General features: G+C 44.0%; 1 protein-coding gene across 1 annotated transcript in view; it reads left to right on the plus strand.

Moving 5' to 3' along the window:
• Nucleotides 1–12,800, plus strand: part of LOC143138324 (SH3 and multiple ankyrin repeat domains protein 1) — a 41,526-nt gene that overhangs the window by 5,759 nt on the left and 22,967 nt on the right. The window contains exons 3-15 of the mRNA XM_076298820.1: nt 758–829; nt 1,570–1,678; nt 3,541–3,692; nt 4,122–4,289; nt 4,856–4,897; nt 5,719–5,835; nt 6,203–6,280; nt 6,412–6,478; nt 6,630–6,817; nt 6,972–7,096; nt 7,598–7,773; nt 11,786–11,899; nt 12,212–12,290. Of these exons, the coding sequence (XP_076154935.1) occupies nt 758–829; nt 1,570–1,678; nt 3,541–3,692; nt 4,122–4,289; nt 4,856–4,897; nt 5,719–5,835; nt 6,203–6,280; nt 6,412–6,478; nt 6,630–6,817; nt 6,972–7,096; nt 7,598–7,773; nt 11,786–11,899; nt 12,212–12,290 (1,487 nt within the window). The remainder of the gene's footprint in view (nt 1–757; nt 830–1,569; nt 1,679–3,540; nt 3,693–4,121; nt 4,290–4,855; nt 4,898–5,718; nt 5,836–6,202; nt 6,281–6,411; nt 6,479–6,629; nt 6,818–6,971; nt 7,097–7,597; nt 7,774–11,785; nt 11,900–12,211; nt 12,291–12,800) is intronic.

Genomic DNA, 12,800 nt, shown 5'->3' on the forward strand with positions numbered 1-12,800 from the left:
GGTATCTTTAAGCTATAAGGTTTTTTGGTCTGCGTCTTATTTTTAATAGGCCAGGTTTGACCAGTTTGAAATGAAGACATCAGCCAAACTCATGATAAAAAGGACATTCCTCCCAGACACATGAGCTACTTGGTGCACTTGGTGCCTGTTTTCAATAAATATAAAGGTCATTGTTCCTGACTGACCGGTTAAAAAGGTAATTTATATCAGCACACTGATAGGTATTTAAACAGAGACATATGTATCACAAGCAGTAAGATTACAATTAATCTGCAAGCCTATCCTATTGTTTATGAAAAATGCAAACATCAGCACATTGATTGTTTATTTTGTATTTCAAATGTTTATGTTTTGGGCAAAAATAGCAAAAGTGTGCCATTGTCTCTGGACTGCATTGTGTGACTGCACATATACTATGCGTCATTTTTCAAATGACCTGTACTACTGCAAGCAGGGTATCCAGATTGGGAATATAGGTCAAATCCATACCATATCCAAAGAGGCAGACCTACATGCATTCTACAAATAGTGTCACACGTTTCCTTTGTATTGCTGTGATTCACAGACAATAAGAGATCTAAATCTCACTTTATATTTATAATCTGGATTCCATTGTAATTCAGCACTCTTCAGTGTGTTATCTGTCTTTGTATTCATCCTGCTCATCTCTCTCTCTCCCTTTATTCTCGCATCTCTCTCTCTCTCTCTTGCTTGATCCACTCTTATCACTTACAAACACATATTTATGTGCACACAGTTTAGGTACAAGACCAGAGTTTACAAGCAGACCAACCTGGATGAGAAGCAGCTGGCCAAGCTACACACAAAGGTACTGCAGCTCAACCGACGGTGGGACAAACACAAGCACAGGCACAGGCACAGGCACAGGCACAGGCACAAGGCATTTGAAACATGATGCCGTGTTCACTTGGAAGACATTTAAAGGTTAAATGTGCATCTGTGCAGGATTGCCAACAGCTAATGCCACTTCCCACAGAAGACAGACGTTTTTTAGGTTTTGAGGCTTGCATAGGAGAGAGTTGGTTCTAGTATGAGAGGCTGTGCCAGAGGAGATCTCCCATAAGGAGATGACAGAGATATCCTGGGGGTGGTGAACAGGCGCTAGTGCAAGACATCTGCATGAGTGGGAACACATTGAGATGGTGTAAGAGAAAGGTGACAGACAGCTAGGGAGATGTCTAACTCTTGTGCTAGTGCTGGCATAACAAGCAAACAAGTGAGAGATCCAGTTCTGGTTCAACACTTGAAATGATGGTGGAAGTGTAGCCGACTGGAAGACTAAACACCGTTGCCACAGACATCAGTTAAAAAAAAAAAGTTTGAGTCAGATTCCAGGTGAGACATGCTATTGCTGCTAGTGTTATCCTAACAGCTAGGGTTGGAAGTCCATGCACTGCTCGTTTGTGCTAAACCAAATGAGGAAAAGTACACCACAAAAGGCGTACATGTATACATGTATAAACATATTACAAGTGATATGCTAGAAATATCTGTACAATAGTGAAAGAAAAAGAGATTAATATATTTCCACCTTTCCTCTTATCTCAGGCCAACCTGAAGAAGTTTTTGGAGTATGTCCAGAGCGGATCCCTGGACAAGATCACCAAAGCGCTGGACAAAGGCCTTGACCCGAACTACCACCACCAAGAGAATGGAGGTGAGTTAACATACTTTTCTAAAGTTGATGATGAGAGCTCACACTCAACACAGCTGTCCCCCACATCTCCAGGTGGCCTCCAGCTTCATTGAGGGCTGATAGGCTAAATAAAACATGCAGAGATCTTGGGCCGAAATCTACTGAAATAGGCTAGGTCAGAATTCACCAGCACAACTTCAGGTGCTCCATAGCATGGTAGCAATTTACTTATGACTTAATAGAATCCTTCCCTATTTTCCACAGTAGTTTGCTTTGGATATTATTTAATGAGTGCAATTCATGGCTGAATTATAGATGTATAGATCTTACCAAGAAAATCTGTGCATTGCCATCATAAGGCAGCTGAATGTTACAGCTTCTGAGCCACTCTTAACCTTCACAAAATTGATAAAGAAGGTGAAAGAAGGTTTTCAAAATGCTAAATCATTGTTGTATGATAGATGTTTACCAAATAAATGGCTTCATTTGGCTCATCTCGTGTGTAGAGTCAAACCTTATTTAAATGCCTCCCTGTTTTACAGAAGCTTGCAATAGACATGTGGGAAAATTCATCTTGTCATGAAATGTTTTGTGGAGGAATGTAAAAATATTGTGAGGGAATAAGGTTGCCTTCACACTGGGTCCGTTTAACTGGACCGTACCCGAGTGTGATTACTCCCCCCTAGTCCTGACCCAGCTAGTCTCTGTTTTCATTACATTTTTGTTTGCGGACCTGGGTCCATTTATGTCATAAACACTAATATCACTAATATCGTTTGGTAACATTGCAAAAATGGCAGTTTATTTCCTGGTTTTGAAACAGATAGCATTTAAACTGTATCGGAGTCTTAACAAACCATACTCCAGACCACTGTTTTCTAGCGGACCTGGGTCCTAACCCGGGTTCGGTAGACTGCGTTCACACTATCAAAAATCACCAAACCATCGGTCCAAACAAACTCGGGTCCAGACCAAACGGTCTAGTGTGAACTGAGAGAGTAATGAGAAAAATTTATATTTCTAACTGACATTTTATGAACTCTGAAAACTGTGAATATATAAAATACATTTGATGGAAATGATAAAACTGACTTTTAAAATAATTTCTACACTAAAATTTCTATCCAGTGTAATTGTTTATACTCTATATACATATATATTCTATACTGTTTTTTTTGTATATTTAAGTAGTTCATTGAAGATGTGGTACCCCCCACCTCTCTCTCTCTCTCTCAAATTCAAATTCAAATTCAAATATGCCTTATTGGCACGACAAACCATATGATGCATTGCCAAAGCGTTCACAGGAATAATAATAATGAAAGAAAATACAAATACAAAATTATATAAACATGTACAAACATTGTTACACTTCGTCACACACACACACACACACACACACTCACACACACACACACACACACACACACACACACACACACACACACACACACACACACACACACACACACACACACACACACACACATACATACACACACACACACACACACACACAGCACGTCACAACCATACAAGACCATCGTGCATAGGAAAACCAAGACAGGACAAAACAAAACAAAACAAACAGGAGACATGGTGTAACAGACTGGGGCTGGGGAGCAGTGTTATGTTGAAGGGTGGAGGTAGTGGGGTGGTTATCTTAAGTAATGCCTTCTCTCAGGTTATGGAGTGAGGACACATAACTGGCTGCCAGTATGCATGTGCTGGTGTCCTCACCCAAAACTACAGCAAGTTTTTTCTGTTCCTCCAGTTTTGTGAAGTTGGGAATTATGTTGTTCAAAATGGTGAAATATTTGTCTCTTTGGGACCGATATTTGTCACAGTGTAGCTCTCTCTCTCTCTCTCTCTCTCTCTCTCAGAAACGCCCCTGTCCCTGGCGGTGTCGATGCCTCAGTCCATAGAGGTGGTGCGCTGTCTGGTGCTGAACGGAGCCCATCTGGACTTCAGATCCAGAGATGGACTTACACCACTACACAAAGCAGTCCGCGCACACAACCATGCAGCACTGCAGGTACTGTAACACACACACACACACACACACACACACACACACACACACACACACACACACACACACACAGAAGCACAGTGAGCTGCATCATCAGAACACGCAAAGTCAAAACACAACAGAACACACACACACACACACACACACACACACACACACACACACACATACACACATACACATTACATAACACATAATGTGTACAAAATACAGTGGATGTCCTTGTAGGAAGCCCGCTTGATTCTCTCTCTTTTTTTTTTTTTTTTTTTATTATTATTTGCAAACAAGAATGAAGTTACAAACAAAATTCTCTCTATTTCCATGGCATATCAGCAATTTCACATTAGATAACACCACTTGCCAGGTGACACAGACCCTACACTGGATAGCACTCTGATCCTGACCCAACACTGCCCCCCCCCCCCCCCTCAGATCCTTCTGTCAATAGGAGCTTCTCCAGACTACAAGGACCGCTGTGGGCTGACGCCGCTCTACCACTCGGTGCTGGCAGGGGGCGACACCTCGTGCTGCGAGACACTGCTGTTCTACCGAGCCCGACTCGGAGTCAGAGACGAGAACGGCTGGGATGAGTCACACCAGGTGTGTGTGTGTGTGTGTGTGTGTGTGTGTGTGTGTGTGTGTGTGTGTGTGTGTATGTGCGTGTGTGTGTGTGTGTGTGCCGGTGTGCTGTAGTTTATCAGTTTGCAAACTCCCTGATTGAATGTGTCTGTCAACGTGTCACACTGTCTCCAGCAGGTGTCCCTGTGTTTCTTTTCCTCTTTTTCCCTCTCTCTCTCTCTCTCTCTCTCTTTCTCCTGCTGTCTGTCGTAATGTGCTGTCTGAAACACGTGTGAGTTGCTCTACATCTGACCAGTAATGGATTGTCCTGCTCTCTTTGTCTTTCTTTTTTCCATCCCCCTTTACCAGTGTCCATCTCTCTCTTTTCTCTGTTGCCCCATCCCTCCATCCGGCCACAGACATTGCTTCCTACCCTGGTCTCCTCTTTCTCTCTGTCTGTCCTCTTCTGTATCTGTATCTTTTCGCTTCCACTACTCTTCCTGTCTCTCTCTCTCTCTCTCTCTCTCTCTCTCTCTCTTTCTTTCTTTTTCTGTCCCGCTCTCCTCTCCTCTTTTATCTCTTCCTCCTCTCTTTCTCTCTCTCCATAGATGAGGGACCCAGAGGGATTTGGCATGCAAGAAATACACAAGGTACTCCTCACCTCACACACATCATCCCATCATCTCCCTCTCTCTCCCTCTCTCCCTCCCTCTCTCTCTCTCTCACTGTTCATCATTCCTTTTTGTTTTTCTACCTAGTATCAATATCCTTCACTCCTATCCGTTTCCCTCCTCTCCTTTCTTTCCCTTCTGTCTTACGAGGTATGCTTTCTGTAGTCAATGAAAGGAGGCTGTATTGTTGTTATCAATGCATTTGTAGTACAATTGATCGTTATTTCCTGTTTTGTGGTTTTGTAGGTTCATATGGTAAGATTGCGGAGTACAAATCTTTGCAGTTTCACTTTTTTCACACACTGCATTAACAAACACACACACACACACACAAAGATACAGACACAAACACAGATACACACACACACACACACACACACACACACACACACACACACACACAAATAAATTTACTTTCTCCCTCCCCTTCCATGCTTCAGCTGCCTACACTTGTCTGGTTGTGTGAATGAGTCAGTGTGTGTGTGTGTGTGTCCAGACAGCCCTCTGCAGGTTTGTTGATTATATCGATCAGAGCCATCCTCAGAGTGCTTCTTTTTTCGTACCACTGCTTCAGTGCTGTGTGGATTCTGTTTCTTTTGTATGAACATCTTTCTCTCCCTCTCTCTCTCTCCTTTATGTTCAATCCCTCTTTCTCTTCTCTCCGAATCAGTCCTAGCTCCCACCTCCTTTCTTTTCTTTTGTTTCATTTGTTTTTTGAGGCAAATTGATTTTTCCTCCGGCTGCTCCAGACACCCCTATCTCTGTCCCTCCTCCTTTACACTGTCTCCCCCCGCCCACAGGCATGTCAGAATGGTTTTGCCCAGCACCTGGAACACCTGCTGTTCTATGGCGCGGACTCCACTTCCCAGAATGCATCAGGAAACACAGCACTTCACATTGGTGCTCTGTATAATAAGGTGAAACACCTTATTCCCCCTCTGCTGCTACTTTCTTATTGGTGTAGTCGAAGTCACTCCAGCCCTTAAACATAGTGCTTAAAGATGATAAGTACCATCTGAATGATATGAAGAAATTTAATTGAAAGTGAAAGTTCAATTCAAAATAGAATAACAAAAATATTACACTATGTCATGATTTATTGAAAAGGCTCACACAAAACATGTAGATAGTCTTATGATATGTTTTAATAGTGTTAATTGGCTTGACACTTTTACATTTGGAGGATTCGGTTAACTGTACTAATGAAGTGAGATATGTGTGAAATCTGTTCAAGCAGTTGAGAAAAGCTGTAGGTTCCTGACTGATGTCTCTCTGACCAATTAGGAAAACTGTGTGCGTGTTCTCCTATACAGAGGAGCCAATAAGGAGACTAAGAATAAGCATGGGCAAACCCCATTCCAGGTAACCTTGGCAACTTGGATTTGCATTTTCTTTTCACAGTGCATACTGAATGTTTGATGGCAGGGTGAAGTCTTGTTTGGATATGAATATGTATACCTCGCCTTTGATTCTGGGTGCCTGTGTTCTCTCAGGTGGCAGTTATGTCTGGCCATTTTGAGATCGGAGAGATCATCAAAAATCACAATGACTCAGATGTAGGTAGGTTTGTGTGTGTGTGTGTATGTGTGTTTGTGTGTGTGAGTTTTGTGTATTATGTGTGTGGAGTATGCTGCATTCCACCCACTTCTCTCTTCTCTCTCTTTCTCTCTCTCTCTCTCTCTCTCTCTCTCTCTTTCTGACGCTTTCTCAGTTCCCTTCCTCGAGTCACCAAAGTACGCCCCTCCGCGCTCCGAGCTGGTCAGAGCTCTCCCCCCTTCTGGGCCCATCCACCATGCCCACCCTCACCCCCTGCTGCGGGCCAAGAGTGAGAACACCATGAACCCTCCTGATCAGATGGCCCCCGCGCCACCCTCGGGAACCAACATGGCGCCCGCACCGGTGCAGTGGCACACCACATATCTTGATGACTCACTCTGTCCAAAAAAAAGATGACCAAATTCTGTATTGTAATAGTTAGTAATAGTGTAATAGTTGTAATAGTTGTAATAGTATATATGAATATAACATGTCAACCCCCCCCCCCCTCTCATAGACCCAATCGAGGAGAGCCTCCTTTGCTCTGAGGAGCTCCAGCAGTCCTCGCTCTCGCACCCGCTCCCCATCCAGAGGAAGAGGGGACACAGAGGAACGACAGAAGCAGCAGAGAGGGAGACAGGGGTAAGGAGGAGAGGAGCAGGGGAGGAGGACAGGGGAGGAGGACAGGGGAGGAGGAGAGGAGCAGGGGAGGAGGAGAGGAGCAGGGGAGGAGGACAGGGGAGGAGGAGAGGAGCAGGGGAGGAGGACAGGGGAGGAGGACGGGAGGAGGACAGGGGAGGAGGACAGGGGAGGGAAGAGGGAGTGAAGGGAAAAGAGTGAATTATTCTGGCCAGTGTGTGTGTCTCTGAGAGAGAGAGAGAGAGAGAGAGAGAGAGAGAGAGAGAGAGAGAGAGAGAAGAGATTGTGGTTGATCAGAGAGTGTTTATCAGATTATGGCATTTGATTGGTGAAGTTAGCTGGCTTTGGAAAAAGATTCTAACTCTAGCCACCCACATTCTCTGACAAATTAAAAAATGTCTGCTTCCCTCCCAACCTCTCTCTCTCCTTCTCTCACTCTACCACCCTCTCTCTCTCTCTCTCCTTTTCCACCTCTCTCTCTCTTTCTGTCTCTCTCTCTCTTTCTCCATCTCTCAGTGGTGGCGGGCAACAGCAGCAGCAGCAGCAACAGCAACAGCAACAGCAACAGCAGCGGAGGAGGCTGTACAGTGCGGTCCCTGGCCGTGTGTTTGTGGCGACGCGCTCTCACTCTTCCCAAAACGAGCGCGAACTCAGCCTCAGCAAAGGAGACAGGGTCAAAGGTGAGCCAAATCAGAAGCACATCCCAAATGGGGCAGCCGTGGCCTACTGGTTAGGGCTTCGGACTTGTAACCGGAGGGTTGTCGGTTTCGAACCCCGACCAGTCGGAACGGCTGAAGTGCAAGGCACCTACTGCTCCCTGAGCGCCGCTGTTGTTGCAGGCATTTCACTGCGCCGGGATTAGTGTGTGCTTCACCTCACTGTGTGTTCACTGTGTGCTGAGTGTGTTTCACTAATTCACAGATTGGGATAAAAGAAGAGACCAAATTTCCCTCACGGGATCAAAAGAGTATATATACTTATGCTTATTTAAATCTGCAGGGAATGTGATTTGAACAGGGTCATAGGGACATTGATCATAGGTCTATCTTCCTCTGCACATTTTTGATTTAGAGTAGCCTAAAACTTTACATTTTGGGCAGTATTGGTGGTCGAATGTTAGATCTGAAGCTTCACCTCTACTTTTTGAGATAAGGAATTGCAGAACTTTAGAAAAGCTTGCGTAACAACCTCTGGAAATAGCTTATTTTACAGATTTTCTTGGGGTATTTCCATAGCTGGGTCATTCTAATAAAACAAATGCCTTTTCCACTACAACATTTTCAAAATGTTCTTCAAATGAAAAGATTTCTTTTCAGACTTCTTTTCAATTTATCCACAGCATTAAAGACCTGATCACCCTCCAACAAATTAATATCTGCCCACCTCAGGCATACATTTTTTTCCACACAATGAAATATAATGGATTGAAATGTAATAAATGTGACGGGGTGGTACATTTCATGATAAAATGGCTCTAGTTATCCAATAACAGTCAAGTTATTGACTTAACATACATGCCTTCAATTAGAAATTTCATAGAATGACCCTGCTGTAAGAACAAGCTGCAGTCCTATTTAAAATGACTTTACCCATTTAATGGGTACCCATTTAATCACTTTACCAATTAAGGCACACTGCTTCTCGTGTCAGACAACAACAACGGAGATTCTAGTAATAGTAAGTAACTATTAAATGCCACCAACTTAACCGTAGCCTAAAGCTGTTGGGTTAAGAAAGGCTGGCCTACATTTCAATAGCTACCTATGGACGGTAGGCTATTGATTGATTGATTGGAACTCCAATGGTACTCAACCATAACATTCAAGATGCACAGATTCACTCATTATTTACAATATTGTGAATTGGGTCAAGATGCTCCACTGCTCTAGTACAAGTGAAGTGGTCAAACTGTCTCTCTGACACTGTGATCAGCAGCACCGGAGCGCCACAGGGAACTGTGCTCTCTCCAGTCCTGTTCACCCTGTACACATCTGACTTCTTCTACAACACCGAGTCATGCCACATGCAGAAGTTTTCTGACGATACGGCAATTGTGGGGTGTATCAGGAACGAGCAGGAGGAGGAGTATAGAAGCCTGGTGGAGGACTTTGTGCAATGGTGCAAACTCAATCACCTTCAACTCAACACTTCAAAGACCAAGGAGATGGTGGTGGATTTCCGCAGGTCTAAGCCCACTCTGCTACCAGTCTCCATTGATTGGGGTCAATGTGGAGGTGGTAAGCACCTACAAGTATCTGGGTCTCCACCTGGACAATAAACTGGACTGGTCAGCCAACTCACTCTACAAGAGTGTGACACACTCTACAAGAAAGGGCAGAGCAGGCTGTACTTCCTGAGGAGGCTGCGGTCCTTCAATGTGTGCAGCAAGCTCCTCGGGATGTTTTACCAGTCTGTTGTTGCCAGCGTCCTCTTCTATGCAGTGGTATGCTGGGGAGGAAGCACAAAGAAGAAGGATGCGGGGCGACTTGACAGGCTGGTAAGGAAAGCTGGCTCTGTTAGTGGGAGCTGAACTGGAGTGCATCACTTCAATATCTGACAAAAGGACCCTGAACAAACTGAGCAACATTTTGGACAATGAGTGTCATCCACTCCATAGCACTATTGTAAAGCAGAAGAGCCTGATCAGCTGGAGACTTCGCTCACTGCCTTGCACAACAGACAGACTGAGGAAGTCATTTGTCCCCAGGGCCATTGAACTGTTCAATGCTTCACTAAAGGGAAGAGGAGAGATAGACTTCTCTGCATAGTCTGTCTGCCTCTTCACCCCCTCCATGTTTGGATACTGTCTGTCCACTAGCCACTTTTTACCACTGTCTTTCTGCCTCACTGTTTGCGTGCTATATTAGCACATTATTGTAGCACATATGCATAATCCCTCCCTCCATGCCACAGCCGAACTGTGGCCACACTTATACCTTTTCTTAAAATAGTTATATATATATAGATATATAGATATATAGACTTATTCTTGCACTGTTGCACTGTTGGACTTACTCATTTGCACTATCACCATGACCACTATCACCATTGCACTATCACTGTGACACTCACTCACACAGAGCACCTTACCTTACCTTACTATGCACAGAGAATCACAGGCTCAGTCCCTGCCTCAGTCATTGCAAGCGCCTCTTGATTGATTAATCACCACTATGTGGATACTGTTTTTAGAATTGATTTAGATTAAGTGTTAGTTAGTATAATTTGTATTTTAGTATATTTAGTATATTATTTATCTTCTACTGTCCTTATTGCTTAGTTGTGTTTTCACTGTGTTTACTTTTAATTACTTTTTCTGCTGTTAGTGAATGTGTGTGTGTTGTCTGTATGCTACTGAGACCTTGAATTTCCCATGGGGATCAATAAAGTATCTATCTATCTATCTATCTATCTATCTATCTAAACTTTTGAACAGCATGCCCCATTTTCAAAAATACTACTGTTGGCATCCTTGGACCAAGCTGAGTTTGACATAATTTCACCAATTCATTCAATTACCATATTGATTTTTTCTGCCATATATGATTTTTATTGAAAACACGAAAACATTTTCACAGATTACAAATTTCTTTACAAACTTTGGGGAGAAACGTTAATCAGACTAAGCCTAGCAAAAGTTATAGAATAGATTTCACCTCTAGGGAACACAGCTATTAGAATACATGTGTTTGGTTTGATAACTATTGATGTTGGGATTTAAAACATAATTCCTGTGTCTGGAAATTCCACTGGAGTTCCCAAGGCTGACAAATGCCAACTTGGGATCTCAGTGTCATTGACACAGAGGCCACCATATTGGATTTTATGGAAATGTTTCAAAATAGTTCACAGGCCACAATTATTGTTCACAAAAGTTGGCACAAATGATCTTCAGACCAAGCCACATGAAGCCATCAACTTGGCATTTACATTTTTGAACGTTTTTGCCTATCATAGCCTATTTAAATGGCAGTGAAGCTGCCAAACAGAAAGTGACCTTATGTAAGGTATGGTAGCCAGCTGCTCCGTAGCTGTGCAGCATGTTTGTTATGTAAACCTCCCTCCAGATGAGAGTCCAGATGAGAGACATGCTAGCAGCGAGCTAGCAGCCTGCTAGCAGACTGGGCTTTTAGCTTGATTGCTAGCACGCTCGATTTCCGATCCGAGGTGCTGCAATTTGCAGGTTCTAGTCTGGGCGAGTATAGGGCTGAGCCAGGAGGTAAACACAACGCAGGTTATACTTATATCTCTGCCCAACTTTTGTCGCTTTGCTTGACATTTAACTTTCTGTGAGTGCTTACAGCCATGTGTCATCATAACAGTAACCAGTTGCTATGGCAATCCTTACCTACTGACTGCTTGGCCCCCTCACTGCTCATTGCTGTATTTGAGCAAAAGTTTTACATCTAATGAGTGCTAACCCACCCAGGTACAGAAAGACCTTGGAACAGGGGCTGTCCTTATCTGACCAGGGGATGTAGGGACACTACTGACAAATTAGGCATTTAACTGAATGACCGTGCAGAATCAGAAGCATTTGGCCTTATGGGGCTATGGGTTGAGATTTCCCCAGAATGTGGACCATAATCACTCCACTGCAAATAGCAAGGTTGTGAATTCTGGTGGTGGTACGTGTGTGTGTGTGTGTGTGTGTGTGTGTGTGTGTGTGTGTGTGTGTGTGTGTGTGTATAGTGCTCAGTGTAGGTGATGGAGGCTTCTGGGAAGGGACAGTAAAAGGGAGAACTGGCTGGTTTCCCTCTGACTGCGTGGAGGAGGTTCCCCCTCAAAACCAAGAGCAGAAACCAGGTGACTAACACATGCACACACACAAGTACACACACACACACACACACACACACACACACACAGACACACACACACACAGACACACACACACACACACACACACACACACACACACAGACACACATACACAGACACACATTAATTCATGCAAGCACACACACACACACATATAAATATGTTGACACATATTTTCAATACAAGCCAACTCTCATTCCTAAACACACTCATACATTGTCATCCTCACTCTAAAAGAACATGATAAAGGTAGTGTTTTAAGTGTGCATGTGTGTGTGTTGTGTATATGTGTTTCAGAGAGTCGCAGCGAAAAGGCCCGCAAGAAGCTGTTCCGCCATTACACAGTGGGAGCTTATGATGGCATCGAGGCGCCCAGGTAAGTGTGACCACAGGGGATTACAGAAATCAATTCGTAGGAAAAAACTCATGCCAGTCTTTGGTTATCACTAACAAACACACTGATTCAAGCACGCAGACTAAAGCATGCATTCTGCACATGCACACATGTTGTACACATTCACGCACATGGATACACATTCATGCATGTACTCATCCACTGACTCACTCTATACATTCTTGTCGTTTGCTCTATTTAACATGCACACACATATGCACACACACACACACACACACACACACACACACACACACACACACACACTCACATGATTAAACATCATGCTACAATAGAGCCCCTTTGGCAGTGCACTTTGCTATCTTGAGGCTCCACGCTTCGCTCTGGGCTTGTCATGGAACGCGTGGCCTCGTCCCAAATCTCACGTCAGATCTCCAGATCCGCTCGGATCCCCACGCTGGCCTCCTGCGTGGTGGCGGCCCACGCCGCATCTGAACTCCGCAGGGGGGCCTGCGATGGACCTGCTGCACT

Source organism: Alosa pseudoharengus, unplaced genomic scaffold (assembly GCF_046254945.1).
Source record: "Alosa pseudoharengus isolate Yale_2024_CS ecotype anadromous, Long Island Sound unplaced genomic scaffold, YU_APseudo_1.1 YU_APseudo_1.1_scf_21, whole genome shotgun sequence".
NCBI classification, from domain to species: domain Eukaryota; kingdom Metazoa; phylum Chordata; class Actinopteri; order Clupeiformes; family Clupeidae; genus Alosa; species Alosa pseudoharengus.